This window comes from Netta rufina, assembly GCF_964035555.1.
Source record: "Netta rufina genome assembly, chromosome: 5".
In the NCBI taxonomy this organism is placed as follows: Eukaryota; Metazoa; Chordata; class Aves; order Anseriformes; family Anatidae; genus Netta; species Netta rufina.
Genome location: NC_140128.1, coordinates 59636719 through 59663505, shown reverse-complemented (window position 1 = coordinate 59663505; position 26787 = coordinate 59636719). Strand labels below are relative to the sequence as shown.

General features: G+C 39.5%; 1 protein-coding gene across 1 annotated transcript in view; it reads left to right on the top strand.

The window, feature by feature from the left end:
* LRRC9 (leucine rich repeat containing 9) overlaps positions 1-26787 on the top strand; it is a gene marked incomplete at both ends in the record, with an annotated part of 72727 nt that overhangs the window by 44740 nt on the left and 1200 nt on the right. Inside the window, one exon of the mRNA XM_084288011.1 lies at positions 11046-11104. Within this exon, the coding sequence (XP_084144137.1) occupies positions 11046-11104 (59 nt within the window). The remainder of the gene's footprint in view (positions 1-11045; positions 11105-26787) is intronic.

The following is a 26787-nucleotide window of genomic DNA, read 5'->3' as shown; positions in this document are numbered from 1 at the left end:
CTGTTCTGTCACTAGCTCAAGACTTTGGGGGGTTTGTTTGTTTTGTGTTTTTGGTTTTTGGTTGGTTGGTTGGTTCCCCTCTTCCCCCCCCCCCTCCCCCCCCTTTTTTTTAATTTTGTTGCCTGAATTCTAGTTTTGTTTGGTAATTGTGTTTAGTAATAGAAGTAGTTTCCAAAGGATTATATATTTTTGTAGACCCATATCACGAAAGCTCTGAAGGTGAAACACTTTAAATAAACCTTATTTAACCAGGTAGTGTTGTACTGTCTCAGATATTATAGATGAGAAAACAGTGGTGTCAGAGGAAGTGATGTTACTCACTAAGACTGATCTATACAATATAAAATTCCCCTTAATCTAAATTTAAGCTGGCCTCTTCACAGGGATGTATTCTACCTTTAATGCATACTGCTTAGCATCCTTCTACAGGCACTTCTTTTTCATTTATAAAGTGTTTTTTTTCTTCAGTTAAAGCAGCAAGTATGACTGTTTCCCTGTGTTGTAGATTGATCCTCACACATTTAAAAAATACATAAATAAAAGCAACCCTCACATGGAGGCCATGTAGTTTAAAACAGGGTTGATGAAATGTTATAGCAAGCGTCCTCTATTAGAAATTGTGTTTTCATTTCTTCTCATGCCACATGTTCTTTGATCTCGTCCCATTTCTCTCAGCATGTTGTAACATAGCAGAACTATGCATGGAGTCTAGGTGATTCAAATTTAATCTTATTTTTTTATAAATTCAACATGCTAAAATTAGAAAAACACTGCAAAGGCAGCCAGGTACTTACAGCAAATGTTTGCCTCTGATAAAGCAACACTAGTCATGTCATTCCTGATTAAGAAGAAATTACGTTTTAGGACTGACTAGGCCTTTTTTCTCCTTTTCCCTCATGGCATTGCTTCAGGCAGAGTTAAAGCTATTCATGTATTTTAACATCATTCTTCTTACACGGCTGTCATTAAGATTTCTTTGAAATATTATCTTCCTTGAATTTCTTCACTTTGTAATGAATAGCTAAAGGATATTTGTAGGACGTTTTCCATTTAAGTTACTGTTTTTTGCTTTTTAATTTCTATTTTAATTGAACTTTTAAAAATACTGATAAATTCTGCATACAATCCTAAATTAAAAATGAAACAGGAATGCTGTAGCACAATCTTTTTACTTTATTTCTACTGTACAGGTTCTGTCTTTAGTCAGTATTTTTTGAACTTTTGGGAAGATTCACTGATGCATCAAAGCAGAAAAAACTAACAATGTTTTTTGCCTGACTATGAATATCTTCCAGACTTCAGTGTGTTCAACTTTCAATATTGTAGTTATATATTTCAATACAAGGCAAATTCCACCAAAAACAGATTATCTGAACCAGATAATTTGGACTCCAGTGAAAACACCTGTTTTTTGTTTTGTTTTGTTTTTAAGAGTGTTGGCTTTTTATCCTTTCCTAGTCCCAAACAGTAAGGGGTCACTCTATCAGCTGCTTGTAAACGAGAGTGATAATAAGATAATGTGTTATTATCTAAAGGGTTCTTTCAGGTCACATTGTGGGGTCGTGTGCTCCCTAGCATTAGGTCAGTGGTTTTGATGTTATCACAACTGGAACAAGGTTAAAAGCTTTCACCATATCCACAAGTTGGATTGGAATTAACAGATGCAGCAGGATGTTTATGAACCTAGTGGCATATTTCTTTGCTTGTCATTTTTAAGTCACCTGTTTGCATGGACAAAGTGATAATTGCCTTTCAGCAGATTTAAAACTCTCGGGATATTTAGGCTTTGCAGGACTAATAGAGCAATACCTAGCTATGGTTACAAATCTGATTTCAGTATTTGATATTTTTGTGAATAATTTCTTCATAACACACACACACAATTTTTTAAAATACTTATAAAGAGAGGCACTGAAGTACATGGTAGAATCTTTCTTCTATATTACTAGTAGATCTCAAGAGTTACTTTAGCAAAGTCCTATGTTCATCCATTAAGAGTGAATAGTCATGGGAGCACGTGACAGGACCGAGTATCATGTTAATGTGCTAAATATGTATAATTAATTCTCTAAGTTAATATATATATATATATATATATATATATATATTTTTTTTTAATATTGAAATTCTCTTTTTTTCTTTTTAGGAAGCCAGCCAATAGCCTCTCCCAGCTAAATCAACCCTAAGAGTCTGTAGTAACTGTGAAAATGAGAGAAATGACAGGAAAAATTCTTCCTTGGGATTACTACACAGCCTTGAGTGGTGTTACAGAAGTGGCATTTTGTACTTTCATTTTAATGCTGTGATTGTGAATGCATAATGAATGAAATGAAATGTCAATTAAGTAATGAAATTATTTAATTCAATGAAGCAACCGTTTACACACATGTAGAATATCTGGATCCCTTGGGACTCAGAGATCCCTTTGTCTTGTTCTCACTCATACCAGTATAAATCAGGAGTCAACCTTCTGAATTTAGTTGACAGGAAGTCTGAATTCAATATGATTTCTTCATATTTATACTGGAAAAATGCATAGTCAGATCTCTACATCTTTACTATGTAGTGGTGTTTTCTTCCAATATCTTCATAATCTTAATTACTGTTCAATTTTTACTAAACTGGGAAAATATCATGGGTTACAGTACGTGCATTTTCTTGAAAAGGTGAGGAACAAAATCAGTGCATACCAGATCAAGGTTTTGTACTGGTAAATTTACTGCGCAAAATTTTCTTTTGCTGTTCAATTTTAGACAAAAAAAAAAAAAAATTCTTTTGCTGTTCATTTTAGACAATTCCAAAAATTGGTTATAACACATGCCTTTACTATACCTACAGAACCTATCGCATGTATCTATTTATATCTGTGTGTGTGCGTGAACTGATGTAAGGAAAAGCAATTGAATTACATCTGAGTGTAAATTATGGACTTTAATATTGCATCTTTTAGAAAAAATGCATTTCACTTTTCAGATTATTTTTTAAAAATATATGATTCCACTGGTATACATGACAAAATTATAGACGTTATATATCTGCTCATTTCTAATAAAACTATAACTATTTGAAATGTAATTGTTGGTAATTTACCATATTACTCTGAAATTAAAGGACTTAGATGTTTAGAGTGCTATCTTTAATATCAGAGCTTACTTGCAGTCTTGATAAATTTTCCATAGCATTTTCACCTTTCAGGTTAAATTAAATGGCTGCTGAAGGTAGGTATTTATTTATTTCTAAAATTTTCTATGCTAAATTTGGAAACAAACATCGCATTTCTATTAGCTGTATGCTTTTTTTTTTTTTTTTAAATCTAGAATATTATAACTTTTTGTTTGTTTGTTTCTCCTAGGTGATTTGAAAGAGCTTTTTAGTGTTAATTATACTTACAATTATATGCCAGGTAGTAAGTGTGAAGGTTGTTAGCAGACACGGGCATTCGTGCAGTCAGGTCCCGTTTCTGGCTGGTAAGTTTTCTTTGTCTCTTGTGCGGTTTGCAGGACAGCCACAAGGTGTCTTTGTTGTACTGTTGATTTTCTCGATCAGGGCCGCTGTGCCTGCACTACCCTGGCTAACAGGCTCTCACTTCAGACGGGTTAAAGCAGCTTTGCACCAGAAAAAGCCACAGCTGTTGGTCCCATTCTTGCATTTTACAAGGCAAGAAAAAGCCAGTTGTAGTGTTGCAGAGCTCAACAGGAGTCTGTGGGGGCGGCACAGCCATTGGGAAGGTTCTTGTTTTCTGAGTAATTTGGAGCTGACTTCTTGGGAAATGGGTCTGAGTGCATCTAGTTTATTTTTTGTACAGTTTGAATCACATTGCATCTAAAAGTCACCGCTAGCTAGCAGTCAGGTTTGTTCATTGCAGGAGAGCTAGAGGGACCTGAAGAAGGAAACTGTAGTGTTTTCAGGGGAAAGGTTTCATACCTAAAGGCATTCATACCTTAAGTTGAGCCTGAGGGAGAGAGAAGCACATGTGCAGCTACTGGATGTAGACCAACAGCACAGAACCGAAGATGGCCCCTCATGAGTGAACCAGTTGTAGAAGTCCCATGTTGAGGAAAATGAAGAACAGGACTGCTTATGCAGCATGTGGTGGTGCTCATGGCCTTGTGTTACTGATCTCTGTACAAGCTCAGTCCCAGCCCTGCATAGGTCACAGCTGAATTTTAAGGCAAGTCTTAACAATTGGCCTTAAATGAGGAATAAGGGAGGAAGAGAGGGATGAAAAAGAGCTCATATTGTTCTCTGCAGGGACTGCTCGGTGCAGCTTTTTGCTTGTGTTCTCCATGTAAATTTGAACCCTATAGAAAAACCCCTTGTATAATCCTGAATAGAAGTATCCTTTGGCATGTTATCTCCATCCAAGACAGAGAGCATTCTCTGACAGCCTGTAACAGGTGAATAGCTTTCCTTTCTGTAGGCTGTAGAAGCACAACGTGGTGAACATAAAATTAGAAATATGTGTGTACTCCGTCTAGCTTTATGTTTTAATTCTCTGAACTTATCCACATTAGTGCATTCTTTTAAATTTCAGTATCTTTCAGCAATTTAAAATTCCACCTTGGCTGACTGCCAGGGCTTTTTTAAGTGCAGTATTTTACAGTGGAAGTCTAATTCTGGTTTGGGGGCTAACTGAACTCCATACTTCCAGTAAGTCCTAGTTTAGCAAAATATTCCTTTGTGAGAAATTATATTCTTAAAGACAGTTAAATGCCGAAGCACAATAAATATACAGGACGCTTGTGCTACAGAGCTTTTAGAAAAGATCTCTCCATGTTGGGGAGACTGTTACAACACTTAGACAGGTGAGTTCCAGGAAATGCTTATTCAAGCAGTGAAAAACTTCTTAATTTGGGGAGACAACAAATAAATGTCAAGTCAAAATATTTAATAACATTTTGTTTGCAAAACATGCAAAGAGGAAGAGGAGGAGGAATAAAAGGTGTCAAAGGGGATGCAGCAGGGAAGAGAGAAAAGCCTTGAGACTGCAGTCCTATATCTATGCTTCTGTACCTTCAAACCGTATCATCGCTGCTTTTCTGGTGTAAAATTCAGGGTTATTTTGAGGTTCTCTAAACGATGTTGGAACACACAGGATGATGGACACTCCTCACCACCACTGACCTGCCTGTTTATGCTCACAACGAGCTCCACCACAGCCTTGGCAGTGGTGAGGCACTAGTGGGGTATCACCATGCCCAGTCTTGCCAGCAGAGACCCAGATTTAAGTGGTCAAACAGCCCACAGACAGTTCAGCAGGAAGGCTATAATTAGGTTGCTGACAAGAAAAGGGATAAACCTTCAGAGTAAAATCCCAGACAAGGATTTAAAGGCTCTCTGTAGTGACACACTCAGTTCTTTGGCTGGATGCACCCAGGATTGTCTGCATTTACTTGTCAATCTCTTCTGTGGGAAGGATCACAGAAGAAAGCAAGCCTTCTCGGAGCGTCTTTGTTGAATCTCATTCAGCAGGCTTACTTCCAGTGACAGGAATGACATTGCCTCTGCAACCACCGTTAGTGAATTTGGCCCAGTGAACTGCAGTGGTGCTGCAGCACAGTAGTTTTGATCCTATACATGCATTGAAATCAATGGGATGTTTTTCCTGATAACTAAGGGCCACTCCTGCATCCTTTTTTCTTCTGATTCCTGAGTCTAAAGGTGTAAATACCATTTGCATTGGCTTGTTGCAAACATTCCTTGTAAAATAGAAAATGAAAGCTTAGAGCCTGAAGAGCACAGGCAGATCTGCTACAGAGGCCTCGCGTCTGCAGCAGTCCCCTGGGCAGAGCTGTGAATGCAGGAGTCTTTGCCTATTGCCTTCTTATTTAATTTTGTATAAAGTTGATCGTCAAAAAAAAAAAGCAGACAAAACTTTGAATCTCCCCATCTGTGTATGTGTGCAGACATTCAGGAGGCACTGGTGCCGCACCATTTCAATAGCTTTTGTCTGTAAAGTGTCACACTTTTCATCTACCATTTAATTCTTCTAAATGGATGTTGCTCTTCTTCCCATTATGGACCTCCATCGCTTCTATGAAACATTATTTGCATAAAAGGAACTGAATAATTGATAGAGGATGTGAGCAAGAGCTAGCACACATCTTGGTAGGGGTTTGCTGGTAATCCCAGCGAGTCTAACACATAGCTCATAGCTTGTTTAATGGGATGGAAGCTGACAGGGTTTTCTTGTACCTCTGCTACAGAACTCATAGCTTCTGGATGACCTCCTTGTACTTAGCTTCTTTTCTTGTTGATCTCGCTGCTCTTTTCCTCCATTAACGGGAGAATTCTTGAAGGGAATGATACAGTATGCTACAGTTTGTGTTCACGCACACCATAAAATACTACTGCATCTGAGGTCTGGTGGGTTTAGTCTCTTGCTTTTATAAAATAAAAAGGAACACAAATCCTAAATGGATTGTACTATTAAAGGCAAAGTCTGCAAACAGCTTTCATTTATAAGTTTGTTTGATCTTGAATTTAAGCTTAAGTTTGATCTTTGATTTTTTCCCCCCATATTAAGTTGTTTTTTTTTTTTGTTGGAAAAACTCTTATTAAAACTGTAAAACTTACAGTTCTGTAAGCAAAAACTTAGAGATTTTTTGCTACTGTTCTGTAACATACGTTATATACTGAAAGGCTTCTGCATTTTAGATGTCTCCACTTCGTGAGATGCCTGTCAGAATGAATATATATATTTCTGAACAGAGAAAAAGCCAGAGAAGCAATATATCCTATAAATAAAGCATGTTTGGCAGTTGTCTGAAAATTTTTCTAAGATGGAACTAGAATTGAATAATTATTCTTCTAGAGATTTATACGTTTCCAAAGTGTACAGTTTTTAATGATAAGCAGCTGTAATAGGAGGGTCTGGAAACAGCTGGACGATTAGTATTTTAGTGGTGAGGGAGCAGTCTCAGCTGCTCTGACAAGCAAGCTGCCATTTTCAGTGTAATCACTTTTGATTCTAAAGCACTTGCTTTGCTTTTAACTTTCTGCAAATCCCTCTTGATATTCCTCTTTTTAAAGTAAGATGCATTTCCATATGTCCATAAAAGTTTCCCTGACAATTCAGCATGCTGTTGGCAATGACTTGCCTTATTCCTGTTGGGTGATTTGTGAAATGAGGCTGCTTTGTTTATTAAGTGTACATGAGAATAATGTAAAACATACTTAACATCCTCAACCACTGCACAGATGTTTTTGTGCTGAAAGGAGACTCAAAGTTGCGCTGATTTAATTAACCTTTCATTTTCTCCCATTTGGAAAGCGATTTCTTAAGAACTCCTATTCCTGATAAGCATGTTATTCCATAGTTTAAACATTCTTTGTAGAAATAAATAGTTTTCGGTATTCTCTAAAGAGGAGTATTTGAGAATAAAGAGAATTTAAAAAATAGTATGAAAATAGCTGGTCAAGATATTTCTGTTCATTCTGCCATTTTCTCTCTTCAGAACTGTGCCTGATGTTTTGGGGGGAAAAGGCTTTCTGTGACAAAACACTGCTGCGTAACATATTTTGTTAACGTGTCGATATTTTATTCCTCAAAAATATTTTACATATGCTTTTTCTATTCTCATAAAATTAAGTAGCAAACAAATATATATCAGTAGCATTTTAAAATTTCAGTTCTTATTCTTTCCCATCAATTTGGCTGAAAACAGGTATTTGCAAACACTGGTAGCCTAATTTCTTGTGGCCTTTCATTTTTTATGAACTGTTTTCAAAAGACTTCAATCAACCTTAATGGTGCATTTTTAGTTAAGGAAACAGAATGGAGAGAAGTCAATTTAAGCTCCCCAATGAACAAGTGTGTACAGAAAAAAAAGGCATAAATGGGTTTAGAAAACAGAGCCAGTACAAGCAAAATGCAGTGAGCAGAGCGCTCAGGGAAGCCAAGATATAATGGAAAGAGTAAAATACTGCAGAGCTTTTTAAACTATATACAATTGGAACAATGGACTGGACCCAGACATCTATGTTAAACTGTTAGAAGATAGGTGAAAAGCAAGCTGCAATTCTGCAACCGGGGCTAGAGAATACGAGAATGGAAGGGCTTAAAGCTGAAGCAAATGAATGTAGGGTAGTTTAGCAGGATAGAAATCAAGTCAAAATTGGCATATTTCACTGTTCAATTTACCATGTGAAGAACCATCTCCTGGCTTTCTGTATTAAAGGACTATTAGTACCAGCCTCCTTAATGAAGCCCCCTTTATGCCACCTGTGAAATAATAATACCTTTTTTTGCGCACCTTTTTTTCTTTCTTTTTTTCTTAAAAACCAAAATACCTTAAAAGCATTGAGTAATTAAGTAAGGTGGCCTCTGCGAGTATACATTATATATCTGCAAAACATACACAAAAGAAATACACCTGGGAAACAATTACACAGTGATTGTTTAATTGCCTCCCATGACTTAAACATACCATTAATAATACATATAATATATTTTTCCAAAGCATCACAACCTCGCTAGTAAAAGGGTGGCTGCATAAATATTAAAAATCCAGACTAAAATAATTCAGTCTTGCTAAACCCGACGGATGCATGCTCTCAGTTGTCTTGGCCCAATCACCTCTTTGAAACAAACTACTTTACAGGGTACCAGCAATTATTATCACTTGTATCGTAGCCTATCAGTTATACTTTGCTTTTATGCATGCTTACAGTTGAGTGCAGTTGTTTTTAATGCCTGCCTTACACCATGATTCAATCCATTTGGGTAGCTTAATGCAAAGATTTCGTAATGTACACAGGGATGAGTAGCACTAAGGCAACGAACATAGTCCTCATTATTCTTTTAAGGGGAATGTCAACAAGAAGAGGAATTAGAGAGGAAATCGTTGTAACTCCAAAAGAACATCTGACTAACCACTACAGATGACATGTTTTTTTTCCCTTTTTATCCTCTTCGCGATCCATAAAGGAGGATTTTTCCAAAACAATTAATTTGGTTGCCAAACCCTTCTTAATTCTAAGGAGATTTAAAACTCATCTACTTGGAGTCTGTCTCATGGAGCTAGACCCACAACCGGATTACGAGCTATTCCATCATATGGCTGTTGTTAGCCCAGTTGCTGCTATGTGGTACATAATTGGACTGCTAAAAAAAAAAAAAAAGACATAAACCCCCCAGTCTTCTTTACTAAGCCTACTGGCACCTCCAGCATTTTATTATTTGTATTACTTTCTCCTCAAAATAAAAGCTCAGCAGCCTGAGAGAAAAAGGATTTCCAAAACCTTCTTCCAAGTAACCTTGACATGCAGTCCCTCGTACAAACAGTAATGCTCTAAGCTAAACCAATCAATAGGCAGCACTGCGCGCCGCAATCCCGCAGCAAAACTGAGGTTTAACTTTGAAAAATGGCTGCTCTTTGTGTCTAGTGCTGGAGAGCATATGGCAAATTTCCACTTAACAGGAATCACGATTTACGGCACAAAGTCCTGCGTTAATTCTTTTAATTAGTGTGTGTGTACGCACAAGTATGTGTGTTGTTTTGTTTCTTTAGAGAGAATCCATGACCTTAAACAAGCCAAAGAAGACTTAAACCCTGGTTCACCCTTTTGCAACAACAGTGGGGTCATGGCGATGTTTTCTTTCTCTGTGCTGGCAGTGCACAATGCTCTGCGCTTGGTCTTTGCAAGCCGAGACAGGGCCAACAGTCAGACAATGTCCACACTTACAGCCACGGTCTTGGTCCTTTGATGTTCCAAATCAGACACCTCCTGAGCACAACACCTTGGCCATCTAGGCTTTGCACGTGTTACCTCTGTGGGAACTGTGACGGTCACAGAAGATGGAGGAACACACCAAGATCTTGTCCTAAGGTGGTACCAGAAGCATTCCTGGTTCAGTTGCTTTAGAGCACATTAATGGAAAGGCATTTCTTTCTGCATAAACTTAGAAGAAAAAAAAAAAAAAGATTCATAACATGTTAGTATTCATTAAAAGTTGCTGTTTTTTTTTTTTTTTTTTTTTTTCCCTCACATAATACAATCCTAGTGTGTTGTGTTGTGATTGGCACATGCATGGCCCTACTCATATCCCACATTAATAATCTTAAGTGGTAATGATTTTCTGATTTAGTAAATCTAAACTATTTCCAAAAATTAGAAGTTTGTGCCCTTTATCAATCTCTTCACTCATCCTGTTCCATTCTAACCCAATTTGTGATTGGACGTGATATCAATTTGTGATTGTGTTCTATCTCCTTCTTTTTTTTTTTTTTTTTGTCCTGGTTTATGTCAATTATTCCCAGGTTAAGTATAAACTGAGTTAAAGCACGAACAAGGAAAACTGGGATGACTCTAAACCTGACTGCCCAACATGCATCAACATTGGCAAAATATATGGAACAACCTTGTACTTTCAAAGAAATAACGAATGAATTATAGAGAAGGAGTAGAAGTGGAGTACCTGGGAAGATGCTATCCATTTTGCAAACAGAAGGGATGAAGTATTGTAAGTCAGAGGGATGCTGATGTATGTGAGAGCCAATCATTCACATTCCTGCATAGCAGCCCCACTTTTATCTAGGGCTGAATGCTTTAATTTTCCTGTCTAAAGCTCAGTGTGCCAAGAAAGAAACTGCTTAAAGCTAAATATTTTAAATTCAGAGAATCTCTTTTAAACTATTTTCCTCAGAAGTTAAATATGTTTGCACCAGATTTTTGCCTTTGAGTTTCAGTTTTCCAGCTTGCAATAAGGCAGGAGTCCAAGTGTATCCTGTCTGGTAAACACTACCCTTGTCCTGGGAAAGGAGCTGCCCCACAGTGCTCCCAACCCATCTCTGACCCTCTTTGGAGAAAAACATTGAAGTGTGAGTTTGACAAATTCCAGCTTCTGAATCCAGGGTGAGAATCGTCCTCCCCATCGCTACCAAGAAGCTTTGGCACTCCTGCTGTTGCTCTGACAGCAGTGTACAGGATCTCTTTTGCCCTATGACAGCAAAGCAAAGGGGAAATCCATTGCCATTCTTCATTCTCACTCTCTTCAGGGCTCAGAGAGAATGCCCATTCTTCGTTTCTTTCTTTTTGTACAGCTCAAGCCAACTCTAGCAACATAAATAAAGAATCCCCCTTCCTCTCCCTGTTTTCTTCGGTACGTTACGTCATCTAGAGCCAAACAAACTGCAACATTTCCTAAAACAGAAATTGTTTTTAAAAAATTCAGGCTGGCCAGCTGTTGGGAGTCTCCCAGCTGGGAACGCTGCCTTCAGAATCCACACTTGATGCTCCTGCACAGTCCCTGCGCTGCTCACCAATCTGTCCGTCTGCCTGCATGGCACGGCGCCAGCTCTTAAGTTGGCCGGATCTTTATCCGAAGCAACGTGGATTTGGACTGACAGTCTCGGTAACCCCAAGTGCTGCTTTGTCTGCCAGAAGTCCCTCCACAGCGACACCACTGCTTCTCTTGCTAGACTGCTGCCCCTGGTCGGTATCTTGCTCCCGGTGGCCTTTCAGCTTTCAGGAAAGGACAGAGATTAATTCAGAGCCATAGTTACTAGTCAATATAAAATAAAAGCATTGCATTTTTATATACGTCAATGTTATGTACATCACTATACTCCTTAGGTTAGTAGTTATGTATTTGAGGTACATGAAGATGTAAGAAAAGCTGTTATTGTGTAATGTGCAAATTAAGTCACAAAACTCCCATTGGTTTTACCATGAGCAGTGTTTGCCCCTTGAATTTATTTTTGCTAAAGCTGTTTTAAAGCAACAGAATGCTCCAAGGAAGTCCCATTGAAATGAATGAGGTTCCTGGTAGAGACATTATCCAATGTGAGTCTGGGTACCAGGGGATGCTTCTGAGAGCAGGGCATGTGGCTTTTCAGTACATCTCTTTCTTTTGTGTAGTTCCATACATGAACGATTATTTAGACGCACTTACTTTCTGACAGCACACTGGGAAAGGTGTTGTTGGGTTCATCACAATTTATAAATGACTTCTGCAATCCTTGCCTCAGAAACAACCTCATTCATTCCCAAACTCTTCTTAGTTTCAAGAAGCATATTTGCTCTGTAGTGTTCACAAATCAACAAGCCTTTCCTTTCCTTTCCTTTCCTTTCCTTTCCTTTCCTTTCCTTTCCTTTCCTTTCCTTTCCTTTCCTTTCCTTTCCTTTCCTTTCCTTTCCTTTCCTTTCCTTTCCTTTCCTTTCCTTTCCTTTCCTTTCCTTTCCTTTCCTTTCCTTTCCTTTCCTTTCCTTTCCTTTCCTTTTTTCTTTTCATTCTCAGCTTGATAAAGGATGACTTTGTAGTTACTCTTAAAAACATAACTTTGTCATAACATAGCAGCAGAAAAAAGAATGCATTTATACCTAAATGCTACAGAGACCAATGAAATACCAAAAAGAAAAGGAAGAAGGGACTTCACTAGTACCAGAAGGTGCTGGCAGAGCCAGTGCATTGGCTAGAATCAAGCAGAAGTCTTGATGGTTGGGCTTGGTCATATTGGAGGTCTTTTCCAACCTAGATGGTTCTACAGTTTGCATCATGGGAAACTTGGTCACTTAAGTCTTTAAGTGCCTTTAAAAACTGGTGCACTCATTTCTAGGCGCCACATTATGACAAATCAAACCAACTACAAGATCTCTGACAGCTCAACGTGCTCCCATCTTTGCAAAACTTTGCCACATCAGAACATTTCTCAGTTATGTACTGAAACCTTTCCGTGCTTACCAGAAAGTTCTTGAAAAAGAACTTATTGTTATAAATAGGGTTATAATTAGATAAGTATCTAATTATATTATTTCCAAAATTCCCTATTTTCATTTTTTCACTTTTAAGGACTATTTTCAGCTTGCCTTTATTTTCTGTTTCCCTATTTTCTGTTATTTTTGCTACTACACAGTCTTTCAAAGATTCTTCATCAGACTAAGCTTTAAAGGAAAGCACATGCACAGCGTAGCACACCGTTCCTCCACTGTGCAGGGAAATAACACGGAATCTGCAGCGGCAGAGCTACCCCACACTACCCCAGTACTAATTCTGGCATTCAGGCCCTGTCAGTCTTCTTCAGGGGCAGTAATAACATTATAATGGGACCAGGAGACAAAACTGTCAAATTCTTTCCGAGACAATCTTCGAGGCTCATCAGCATAGACAATCATTCCTTTCACTTCTGGAGTAATAGGAAGATTTTAAGCAATATCTTTTGATTTGAGTTGGACTTGAAAAATGACATAGCTGGGGGCCTTATTTGAAATGCAACGAGACTGAAATGTAAAGTGCAATTTCCCATGCAGTCTGTGGAGAGAATGAGGCACTTGTCCCAGTTCTCTTAATTGTCTCTGATTGCTGTTTGTGTAGCACAGTCACTTCCTCGTCTTCGAAATCACCTTCAAGGGCTCCAACATTTTTCACTTCACTGTTTTAAATCAGGGAGGGCTAAACACCCACCCATTCAGCCATTATGGCTCTTTTATGTTATTTATGTGGTTTATGCTATTAGGCTTTAAAATTTTGTTTATTTAATTGGCCTTAACAAGTACTTAAGTAACAGTTTTGAGGACACATCAGTGGGACCCAGCACATGTTGATTAAGGTGTGCTTAACCTGACAGTTAATATTTTGTACCATTTTCCCAGCAGCCGTGACTGTTATGGAAGAAGTGCTAATTTTCCAAGAATGGTTAGAGCTTGATTATTATGTTGTTTCTTTATTCACATGGCTTCATTATTTTGTTGGCGCTGCTCTGTGAGAGATGAAGGAGTGCTATTATTTCTCCTCCCAACTCCTTTCAGTCTCTTGCAATCATTTAGGCACATGTGTGACATTACTCAGATAAGCAATTCTGTCTGCCTGCAATGAGACTGGCCAGATGAATAACCCCATAAAACAGCTGCCCACCTTCAGGAGCAAGCACCGTATTTTCTGGCATACACCTGGCGAGGTGAACAAGAAACAGTAAAAATCACAGTCATACATCCCACCAAATCTTCTTTGTTTAAGTAAGCAGCGTGCATTCAGAAGAGAAGTTCTGCCAGTTGGAAGCTCTAGAGATTTTCTTGGTTTTGAGAGGAGCCCAAAAGGAGGGAAAGGTAAGGGCACAGAAATTGCCAAAAAAAAAAAAAAGTTGCAGGTGAGTGGAGGCCAGAGAGGCCCCTAAAAGTAGAAAGGGTGCTTTGGTTCTCTGGCTGGACTATTTGAAGCTACTCTTAGGTACTCGTAAGTTATCCCAGACAGCAGGAGTCCAACTTAGCTTTTTATATCAAATTATTCATGAAAGTCAACGGGAGCTGGAGATAAACTATTCATTCTTTGCACATCTACGTGAAAGGAACTCTCAGGAGAGATCCTTAAGGTCCTGCCAAGAAAACAAGGGGAAACATTTTAAGAATGGGAGGAAACATTTATAATTGAACTCACCAGAAGTGTATTTTGATTAGTTAACTCTACCAGAATAAAGATGCCACCTTTCCTTAGACAAGTGGGTGGCACAGAGGGGAGCAGGGGAGGACATGAGGGCTGGAAGGGGTGCAGCTATGATGCCAGCCTGGTTTTAAACATGACACCACTGGACCTAGTGGACACACACTGGCTTCTAGTGGAGAAGCATCTAAAATAAGGCCTTATACATCCTAATACTCATCCAGAGGGTTTCCAAGGTCATGTAGTATCGAGTAGCCTCCAATTCCCTAGCAGCATCATTGCAAAAGCCAGCAGAAGCTGCCTTTCTTTTACCTTTCTTCACCGAAGAAATAAAAATTTGAAATGCTCGTTGGACGGTGTCTTATTTTTCACAGCTTTTTGTTGTTATTATTCATGTTATCACAACAACGCTGTCCATTCATGGACCTGAACGTGCTGTACAGGGGTGCTGCCCTAAGGAGCCAACAACAACAGGGCAAGAGACCACGGATGGGCAGAGAACTAACAGACCACAGGGAAGGAAACAATCAAATAAGCCAGGTTTGCATGTGTTCAGGGGGGCTCAGAACACCTGCACTTTCATCTTAAAGAAAATAAGACTCCAGCAATAGGAAAGACAGTGGCAGTTTCAAGCCATGTAAGCCAGCTCTTTTTTTTTTTTTCCCACAAAAAAAAAATTAATGCCACATAAAATGTGAATTTTCATTAAGGCACCTAGTGTAGCAACAGGGGAAGGGAATAAAGGATGTTTTTAAAATGAACACTTTTGCTTTAAATACAACATTTGAAATGAAAAGTATCAACTGTTTTTCATTCTCTACCTTTAACAAGATGTTGAAGGGTTTCTTAGCAGTACTTGTGACAATGGGAATAAGTCAGGGTTAACTTGGCAGAAACCCCATACCACACTTAGCTGGTCCCTATTGTAACTGTGAACAAAGGTTTTATTAACATCTTACCCCTTGTTGGGCCCAAGAGTCCTTCTTTTAAACACAACAGGAGCTTTGAGTCTTCAATTTACAGCTCTGTGGAGGGGATTTATGCTGGCAGATTCAGCATGTTGTTCAGCGTTTGTTTACATTTATTTCCAACCGTCCCCATCAAAAGTTATCTGAGCAGCAGAGGCTATTTTCTAAAAAGGGTACTTTTAAAATGTGTCCAATATGGGCACAAAATCAATGCGTGAAAAGCTTTCCAAACTCCAAACCCAAGCTGCACATAAAAGATGGGATGGAGGAGGGGCTGCAGCTCATGAAGGCTGCCCTCTATGCTAACAGCGGAGGAAAATCAGAACAAAAAACCCTTCGTTGAGAAAATCTTGCTCCCCAGGTGCCTGCCAGTTCAGGTGCCTGAGAAAACCGCAGCTGTCAGGAGGAAAAAAGGTGTTGCACTGTTTGCTGGAGCAACCAAGGAGAGCTGTGCTCATCATCCCACCGTGCTGATGGGCTGCGTGGCCACAGAGGCTCTGCGTGAGCCACCTCTGCGGGGTGCCACAGCCTCTGCTTGCTCCAGGTCTGAACGTGAGGCTGCATCGAGCCCTCTGTGGCTATCTGGCCTGAAGGGAGTGTCACAAAGAGAGAAACAGAATTTGGGGTCAAATGGACGGACTCAGAACCCTGTGCCAGCACCGAAAGGAATCAGCTAGAAGTATTTTGGAGTGACCCGGAAGGATCCTGTGTAAGGTGACAGCAGAGGCTGCACGGTGAGGTAAAATTTATCTCACTCAGCAGCAGGGGAGCCTACTAATAACTCAGCATGCACCCAGAGTGTACTCACCTGCCAAATAAGATGTCCTTGCTCAGGACGTCCTCACCTTCAACCCCATCCCAGTCCAAAACAAACATAATTCATTCAATGACTCTAGAGGACCCACCGTATGGCCAATCCTTGCTCCTTGTTGGATTTAAGCTGCATTTTTGGAAGGACAATCTGCTGTCAGCTGGCATGATGTGACACTGGGAGGGACATGCACAGGGTGCTTTCCCCACAAGCACGATGCCCTAAAATCTGAGCTCAGATGCTGGCCTTCCTAATGTGTCAAGGTTTCCTAATCCTCTTTAGTATCCAAACATGTCCTGATGCATTTTGTGCTAGACTCCAAGTGAAATGAGCACACTGTGGGAAACGCGTCCCTTCCTTCATGGAAGCCGGCAGCCTTTAACCTTGCAATGATCAGCTCGCTCACACAGGGGGAATGCACCTTTGTGGCCTCAGGGCACTGCAAAAAAGCATCCCCTGTGCTTTCTGTGTCTATCCTCGAGTTCAATCTCATGGAAACGCTGGAGGCAAAGGGATTGGCATGTGCTTTTAAGCAGGATCCCCAAACCACTGATGTTACACGGAGTTATATCTTTTTTTTTTTTTTCAAAGCAAATGGTGATTTCTCAGTTTCTTCACCAAGGTCTGTGCTTCCAATTTCAGTTCCAGCTGCTGCAAAACAGCAAATAAAACAGGCTGCTCTCCTACCTCGAGAGGGCACCACGAGACAGTTGAAAAAAGGAACGGAAGCAAGCAGGCTTTACCTCAGGCACTACATTTTCATGTCATGATGTTCAATCACAGTAATTAGCAATAATCACATAAGCAACAGGAGCTTCCCTTACCTCCCTTTACCCCTCCAAAGAATGGAGTCTGTTTCATTAAAACCTCTGCTTTCTTCTTAATCCCACGGTCCAGTTCATGGGCGCTTCCTTCAGCAACCGGAGGACCTGGTTTCAGTAGTTTTGCTGCCGAGATATCAGGTCAGCGTGTCAGCCTCGAAGGGAAAAACACATAATTCGTGAATCACCTGACTTCAAAACGGGATTGTTAAAAGGGGGAGAAAGTCTTGACTGCTAGCAGGACTTATTCAACAAACCGAAACCTATCGCTAGTGTGACTGCCGCTATGCTTTCCGTGACAACCATGACCTACTTACAACAAATGAGCTGTGTCTATGAAGCGGCATTTGTGCTTTTAATTTAAACAATTCTAACACAAAGAGATTCATAGCGCCCTGCTGTGAAGGCCCTATGGCCTGACCTGCTCCAACAGTGGAGGTAGGAGTGAGCAGATTAATTGTAAATACCCCAAATGAATTTTAGCAACACTTCTACTTCCTTTCTTAGATACGTCCACTTGATAACGTTATCCTTGCATATCTTACTGACAAATCTAATTTGGGGTGTTATTGATAATATTGTAACATAAAAACTGAAGGAAACCAAAGACATTTCAAGCCAAATAAGTACATTTAAAAAGTGAGCAAACTACATTTATCTGTTAAAAATACTTGGTGAGTTTGGACAATGATAGGAGACTAGAGGGTTTTGAATGGACTTCAATTTCTCAGTGAGATGAAAGAACAGGCTTGGGTACTCCTGACCTCCAAATGGGTCGAAAATACAGGCTGCCTGTGACACAAACGCATATTCACTGCTGAAGCCCCAGAAACCAGGATTATGGTCCCAAAGTCTTTAATGCACTGTCTGAGCCTTCCATTATAGACCGGAAAGTGTGGATTTGAGGTAGGACCCAGCATAAGAAATCTTCACAGTTGGATGTAAATCCATGTTGGGAATCGATGACTATCCAGTGTGCGAGGCCAAGGTAAAGGAAGAGAACAGCAGCCCTCCGAGTCTGCTCCTTGAGGCTGTAAGTCCCATTTAACCCAAAACAACATGTACAATGATAAAGGCAAGCTTGGATGTATTCAGGACATCTGGCAACCTGATGGAGATAGCAGCCTGTGACATTTTGCAGCCAGCATTTCCCAGTATTTCATATACTCGGGAAACAACACATGCACTACTTCCTCACCATAGGTGAGCCAAGGACAGAATCAGTGAGGCCTTGTTATTGGGAAGAGCCTTGCAGAAAAAGCATGGCTGACAGAAGAAACTATGATTTTCAGTTGTATAAATATAAAGAAAATAACTGATATGTTCATAACCAAGAGACTTTGATTTACACACTAATTTTGGGGCAGGTTTCCTGTTGTTAAAACCGAAATGCTACGGATACAATATTTTAGAACTCAGGTAACAACATGGAGAATTAAATACCTACAGCTCCCTTTCTGAATAAACTTCAGAAGTTAATAATTTTATGGATTGTTTTTGTCTTCTTTTCAGATTTCTGACAGCATCCAGAGCTCAGGATGATGACATGGTCTTATAGATGAGGTCATGAGATAAAAAAACAGCTAACTAATGGTGTGTGGATTTTGTGAGAACATGAGATAATTAAATCTCCATCCCCCCAACTCTATCCTGAATGGTTCTTTATAAAGACTTATAACAGGCAAACAGCAATTTCATGAAGTTCAACAAAGAGAATCGCAAAGCCCTGCACCTAGGGAAGAACAACCTCAAGTACCAGTACAGGGTGGGCACCAAATAGCTGGAAAGCAGCTTTGCAGGAAAGGCCATGGGGGTCCTGGTGGACAACAAGTTGAGCATAAGCCACCAATATGCCCTCACAACAAAGAAGGCCAACAGCCTCCAAGACTGCATTGGAAAGAGCATCTCCAGCAGGCCAAGGGAGGTGATCCTCATCCTCTCCTCTGTGCAGAGGTAAGGCCGCATCTGCAGTTCTTGGTCCAGTCCTGGGCTCCCCAGTACAAAAGAGACTAGGACATACTGGGATGAGTCCAGTGAATGGTCATGATGATAGTTAAGGGATTGGAGCATCTACTGGATGAGGAGAGACTGATGGAGCTGGGACTGTTTAGCATTGAGAAGCTCAGGAGAATCTTATCAATGTGTACAAACAACTGAAATGAAGGAGTAAGAAAACAGAGCAAGACTCTTCTCAGTGGTGCCCAGTAAGTGGACAAAAAGCAATGGGCACACTGAAATACAGTTAATTCTATTTAAACATAAGAAAAAAAAATACCGTGAAGGACGTCAAACACTGGAACAGGTTGCCCAGACAGGTTGTGGAGTCTCCATCCTTGGAGGTACTCAAAACTCAACTGGACACAGCCCTGAGCAACCTGCTCTAGATGATCCTGCTTTGAGCAGGGCTTGGAATAGAACACCTCAAAAGGTCGCTTCCACCCTCAGCACTTCTGTGATTCTGTGATTGCCTAAACTTTTTTTTTTCCAGGTTATCGATGTGTTCTTCAACAGGAAGAACAACAAGCTGTATCAACAAACTCTTGCCCCTGGAAGAGCTGAATTAGTCGCTAGAATCACACCAGCCAGCTGGAGTCAAAGTGAGTTTGTATTCAAAGTCCTGCCAAAGTAAACATTATTGTTGCAGAATTTGAGCTCTATGTGTGGGTTATACGCTGTATTTCTTAATGTGCTTCAAGAACACGAACATCATTAGCCACAGGATTAGCACCCTGATGAGAACCACATGGGATAGCAATGAGAAGAGCTGGCTGAAATGGTGAGTGAGCCTATGCCACAGGCTCTGCTGTACCAAAAGGGCTATAGATGCCTTAGCTTGGCCAAAAAATCATCCTGTGACTGAAACATGTACAAGGTATTGAAGAGACATGGGAGATTTCATTGCAAACCATATTTAGCACAAGGCTTTTTAAAGCTTCATTTAATGGATGCATTTAAGCTTTTCAATTTTTTCAGGCTTAATGATTCCTGGAAAAGCAATGTAAATACATTCCTAAAGACAGAAAATTCAGAAGCAATACCCCTTTGATCTCAAAATTGCTCAGCCTAGTTTTTAAATCAGTCACACGAGTTAGAATCATAGTCACAGAAACACAGAATATCATGAGTTGGAAGGGACCCACAAGGATCAATGAATCCAACTCCTGGCTCTACATGGGACCACCCAAAAACCACGTCTGAGAGCATTGTTCAAATGCTTCTTGAACTCCATCAGGCTCGGTTCCATGACCACTGCCCTGGGGAGCCTGTCCCAGTGCCCGATCACCCTCTGGGTGCAGACCCTTTCCCTAACCCCCAACCTGACCCTCCCCTGTCCCAGCTCCATGCCGTCCCCTCGGGTCCTGTCGCTGTCCCCAGAGAGCAGAGCTCAGCGCCTGCCCCTCCGCTCCCCTCGTGAGGGAGCTGCAGGCCGCCATGAGGCCTCCCCTCAGCCTGCTCAGCTCTGGGCTGAACAAACCAAGGGACCTCAGCTGCCCCTCATACATCTTGTCCTCCAGACCCTTCCCCATCTTTGTAGCCCTCCTTTGGACACTCTCTAACAGTTTTATGTCCTTCTTATACCATGGTGCCACAAACTGCACACAGTGCTGGAAGTGAGGCCACACCAGCACAGAGAAGAACAGGACAATCCCTTCCCATGACCGGCCATCAGTGCTTTTCCTGACACACCCCAGGACACTCCTGGCTCCCAGGGCACACTGCTGACTCACATTCAACTTGCTGTCAACAAAGCCCCCCCAAGATCCCTTTCTGTGGGGCTGCTTTCCAGCCTCTTGTCCCCCAGTCTGTACATATAGCAAGGGTTGCCCCTTCCTAGGTACAGAATCCAGCACTTGCTCTTGTTAAATTTCATATTGTTGATGATTGCCCAGCCCTCTAATTGGCCAAGAGCACTCTGAAAGGCGTCTCTACCCTTGAGGGAGTAAACGGCTCCTCCTAATTTAGTGTCATCTGCAAACTTACTTAGAATACCCTCAAGTCCTGTGTCATTTATGAAAACACTGAAGAGAACTAGCCCCAAAATGGAGCCGTGTGGAGCCCCAGTAGTGACTGGCCACCATCCCGTTTTACTATAACTTTCTGATCTTGACCAATCAGTCAATGTTTCTCCCATTGCACTATGTACTTATCTAGATGTACGCTGGACATTTTGCACAGAAGGTACTATGAGAAAGAGAATCAAAAGCCTTGCTGAAATCCCAAAATTACAACAACTGGCTTGCCTTGGTCAACTAGGTGGGTAGTCTTGTCATAAAAAAAAAAAAAAAAAAATTAATTTCATTAAACAGGACTTTCCCCTCTTGAACCTGTGTTGTCTATGACCAATGATGGCATTATCTTTCAGGTGTTTTTCACTAACTCCTGGAATAACCTTCTCCATAATTTTGCCAAGCACTGAAATGAGACTAGCAAGCCTGTAATTACCCAGTCTTCCTTCTTGCCCTTGAAAATCAGAATGATGCTTGCCAGCTTCCAGTTAAGGTAAGAGGTCTGCCTAATTATTTATTGAGAAATTTCAGTTGAAAATACTATTCTAAAGTACATTGAGTGTATTCCAAAACCCAATTTTAGTCCTAATAGTGTAGCCTGTTACATCAAAGGAAGTTATTTTAACATGAATATGGTTTTAGGTTTTACAGATTTAATTGCAATGCTTGCCAGCTCCCTTCTGTATAGATGACATGAAATGAAACAAAATGAAACCAACTGAAGCTAGATGTTTAGGAATGATTTATTTGAAAACATGATTGTCCATTTTTAATCAAGACTGAATTAATTTTTTAGATAGACCTGTTCTGGAACAAAATAAATCTTTATGATGGCTTTATTTTTGATCTTGGAATATATTATGTCTCTAAATGTTGAGCTATAATTCATTTCTAATCATACTGGTGTTTTTGCGGTACACTCAATAAATAAATATATGGGAAAAGATGTCGGCATTTTGTTACTGCTCAAGCAATTTTCACTTCAAACCATGTTGCTCTTTACTCTTTGCTTTCTTGTACAGTTCTGCACATCAGTTATCTGTAATTGCCATCCTCCAGATTGCAAATACAGCCTGTTTATTTTTCACATCCAAAACAGGAGCACAAGAATAAAGGTTGCTTAAGACAAACATAACTGTAGTTCATGAGAACAATCCCCTTAGATCCAAATCTAGCAAAGTTTGTAAGCATATCTTTAATTTAAAACATAACAGTATTCCTATTGCCTTTGAAAGAATATGTTTTATGTTAAGGCTTTCATAGAAATTCTTAAATTATGCACAGGGCAGAGAACCTCAGTCAGACCTCTGTCTGACCACCTCACAAGTTGAATAGACCTACAGCATTAAATGTAACCCTCTTTGTCTTTCAGGAGCTAAATTCTCTAATTGTCTTCACACTGTAGTGTATTTCTTAGACTCCGACTTTGATTTAATATTTAAATATATTAAGTGAAATTTCAGATATATGGCTTTCTGACTTCCAAAAACAGCTCCACTGGAAGTGGTTCATTCTCCGAAAATTGCCTATGACAAGTCAGAATTTCACTGATAAGCCTCTCAAATACTACAGCTGCTGTTCAGAGGAATATCTAAAAACTCATCATGCCCAGACCTTGACAAAGAACAAGAATTCAATTCAAACCGAAAAGACGCAGTGCTGGGAAAGGTTCTGACATTCAAAAAGGGTAGGAGGATAAAAAAGAGAAAAAAATGACAGACTCAGTCTGCACCATTACTAAAATCAGATCATTTCTTTTGTTCTCCTGAACCTTCTGCTCTATTTGCCAGGAATCATATTAGCAACAGAAACTGTGAGAATCTGTCCAACCTTATTAGAGAAGCTGGACACAAAGAAATTATGAAAATCCTTTTTAAATGTACTTGCACATACAAAGAAAAAAAAGGCAGAGTTTTAGGATTCTGAAAGATTAGATCAAAACCCATGTCAGAAAAGCTGGACATCAAACTAATGAAGCTTAATTAACAGTATTGATGTATCCTGAGCACCAGCAAAGAACAGCACTTTACCATTTATGCATGTGCATGTGTATATATGTGTATATATGTGTGTGTGTGTATATATATATATATATATAGTTTTACTACTTTTACTACTTAGGACAGACCTGGACAGGCTTAAACACAGGCATGCTCACAACTTCTTCTCAAGAGCAACCAGTTCATCCAAAATATTAATCTACCGTCCAAGTACTGCCACCTGTAAGAGCTCTGCTCTTTGGAAGCATTTTGGTGGTTGGCTTGTGTTCCCCTAACCCCCAGCACCCCAACACAGTCCTGTTTCCTAACTGTGATTCTAGCAGTGACAAAAATCCATTTGTTGCTGCTAGCAAGGTGAAGCATGTGGATGGATGTTCTAGGCCTTTAACTCTTACGCTAAAAATGCTTTTCTTTACATGAAGTTTGAGATTCACCAGCGGGCCTAATGGTCTGTACTGCCGTAGGAACAACTGATGATTGCGGTGTGTACCGAGAAACAACAGCTGCACTCCTAAACGTCGTGGGAATTTCACATGAGAATTTTCACACTGAGATCTTCAGTCTGCTTTTTTGAAAAAGAACAACAACAACAAAAAAAAAAAACACAAACGTTCACAAGCAGCTGCTGGCCCTGCCAAGGGTGTCACTGCTGCGTGCATGGAGGCACCTTATGGACAGCCAGGAATTACAGGCACAAAGCCAGCAGCTCAGACCAGCTCCTGGAGTGATGTTTCCTGATGGCTAACATTGGCAGCTCTCCGCTCAGTGAGTGCTGACATCCCCTGGAGACCTCCAGACATATACCTACTCCTCTCAAATATCCCACTTAGGTCTCTGCATTAATTTGGGGGGTCAAGAATCTGTTGCAAAGTTCGATGCCTGATGGAGGCAATCTGAACCCAGTCTTCAATAACTAGTGTGTGTGGCATGTCTTGCACACAGTCTGTCTCCATTTATAACCACAACATCTACGTGGCCATGGACTGCAGTATAAATGACAACTGTGAAGCCTGTATGGCCACAGGACTGTTACACCCTGTCAGACTAAACATCCCATAGTCAATCCTGGGTTGTCACTTACGATTCAAGTAGTACACAAATTTGCAATCTGTAATTCTTTCTCTGTCCCCTTCTCCTTAGATCAGTGATAAATTCTCAAAACACAGCAATTGAAAGAGACTTCAAAGGCAAGTGAGTCTTTCCCAAAATGTAAAATATTTAACTAGATTGCTTCCATAATCAAGATGTTTTCAGCATTAACAGCAAGCAGGAAAACCTTGCTTTGTTAAACAAACAGAATTCAGTTCACAGCTCTTGATTTTAGCAATATCCTATACAAACTAAAAGCCAAGGGCATCTTCAGTCTCACAGACTGTTTTATCCCCCACTGGCAGTAATACTGGAAGAAGATTAGTGTTCTCAAAAAAGTCCAAACCTCATTATGCACAAAAATAAATTGATAAGAAATACTTGTATCTTGATTTAATGTCACAATAAATAGCTATGTATCAACTCTCAAATTACTTGAAGTATATGTTTAGCTTCCATAAAGGAAGGGTAGCTAAATGGAAGGTTATACTTCAGTTAATAAAACCCATTAATTACATGGATGACTGTTATGCTTGCACAATTAATAGTAGTTCAGAAATGCCATGAGAAGCCTTTGCCCCCTGGAAAACATAGGTATCTTGCACATGTAGGAACAGGGCACTTTTTTGTAAAGTAGATGGTTTTATTTTAAAGGGATAGTCATCCAGAAAGAAGGAAACTACCTAGTATGCCACGTTTTTCTGCCAGCCTAAGGCCATATCGTCTAAAGGAATTACTTCCAAGGGAGCAACAGAAAAGTAGGTGTGGATAACATACATCCAGCACACACAGCTTTCCAGAAAGCCACGCTGCTATACAAATGATGGGCCTGGTATAGAACGGAGAACAAAAAGACTTGAGTCAATCTGAGGAATCAGATTTCATTCTGACATCTTTTGTTTGGGAAAGCCAGCTTACAGATCTCAAAATAGCAATAATTAACTTCAGGCATCAGGAGAAAGAGAATAAATAACTTTCATAGTCTGACTCGAAAGAAAGCTTTTTTTTTTGCCTTTTTTTTTTTAACTTACACTAATTCTCTTTAAAAAGAATAATGTCCTACAAGCTCCACCTTCCTTAATGGTTAGTAAATGCAATAAAGCACCTGTTTCTGGTGTTATTATCCATACATATAAAGATGCATTCAAAACCAAAAATCACTTTTTCAGTTTATCTTTAAAGAGGAGAAAGGTCAGTAAGAAAAATATTCGCTACTGCATTCATCATTCTGAAGAAAGTAAACATAAAAAGTATGGAAATACACACAATGATTACTTGGAGGTTCAGGATTAATAGCCCTTTCACAAACTAAAAAGAAGCAAGCCAAAAAGCAAGTTGTAAGGCTGCAAATAGCTTATGTACATCCTAAATTAAGCAGATGAAGACTCCTATTAGTTTCAGTAGGACTATTCACATGCTTGCAGTTATATATTCTATGAAAATCTGGAAAAGGCAGCCAGAGGTTGGCAGAATTTAATTTGAACACTTTTCTGTTTAGTAAGTTTTATTTTATATGACTGGGAAAACTCTTAGAACTTTTCGAGAAATAAATTAGCATGCTCCCCTTTCCTTTAGAAAGCTTGAAGTTTGCACTGACTGAAATTCTTTTTTATTCTTTTGAGTATAAGAGAAACTACGGGAAATGAGGGCAGGCAAGAACCCTTCTCTGAGCTTTGAAACACAAACTGCAGAGCTTGTGAAGAAATAAAGCTAATGTCTGCTTTCCCCTGCAATTCTTATTTAGGATTTACATATTCCAGAACAGAATCATCACCTTTATAAAACTGTAGTTGATTTGGTAAATGAGGACTGGCTGAAACTCATCAGCCAAAAAAGTAAATACCTGCCACAGACCCTAGTGAATTGTACAGAGAAGCTATTTACCTTACATTTAGTTTTAATCACATTGCCAGAGATACATTTCAAGGTCAGGGTGAACAAATCTTAAGTCAAGGAACCTGGAGAACACACAGAGCTTGAGACACGTGCATTTATCTTCCAGCAGGCTGGACCCTTATTATTATTTATACCATTGAGCCTCATTTAAAAGAAACTCAGTAAATGTTAATCAGCATTTTGTTTTGGTAGTGTTCCCAAGGTTTTACACTGGATACCCCAATCTGTCTTTTTATTGTCTCTGAATAATACAGTTTAACAAGCTTACAAAAAGGTTATAATGCATCTAATTCAAATTAAATTTATAACAGAAATCCCTCTGGCCTATCTGAGATGTTAAGCATATGCTAGTGTGTTAAATTTTATTAGAGATTCAGATTAAAATGGATGTAATTATTTCTAAGAATTCATATAGTGTTTGTTATAACATGGATATTAAAGTAGACTTATGCATGTCCTATTGAATACAGTTACACATTTTATCATTATTAGCTATAAATTATATCGTGCTCACTCTTAAATATTCTCAATGTTTAATATGTGTAATTTGAAATATTAAGTAGTATTGCATTAAGGATTTAAATTAGAAAAAGTATAAAATATATATAGAGAGAAGTATTTAAAGTATAGGATTAAAATTTCAATTTGCCAGTGAATGCTAACATTTATTTAACCTAAAAGAAAACTGAGAATGCACCTTCCTATACCTGAGGCTAGAACCAGTATTTTCATCTTTAGTTTGATTTACATAAACTGAGAAAGACCATTAAAGTGACTAATGTCTGCGTGAATATTTTATTTTAATATGATTTCAGGAT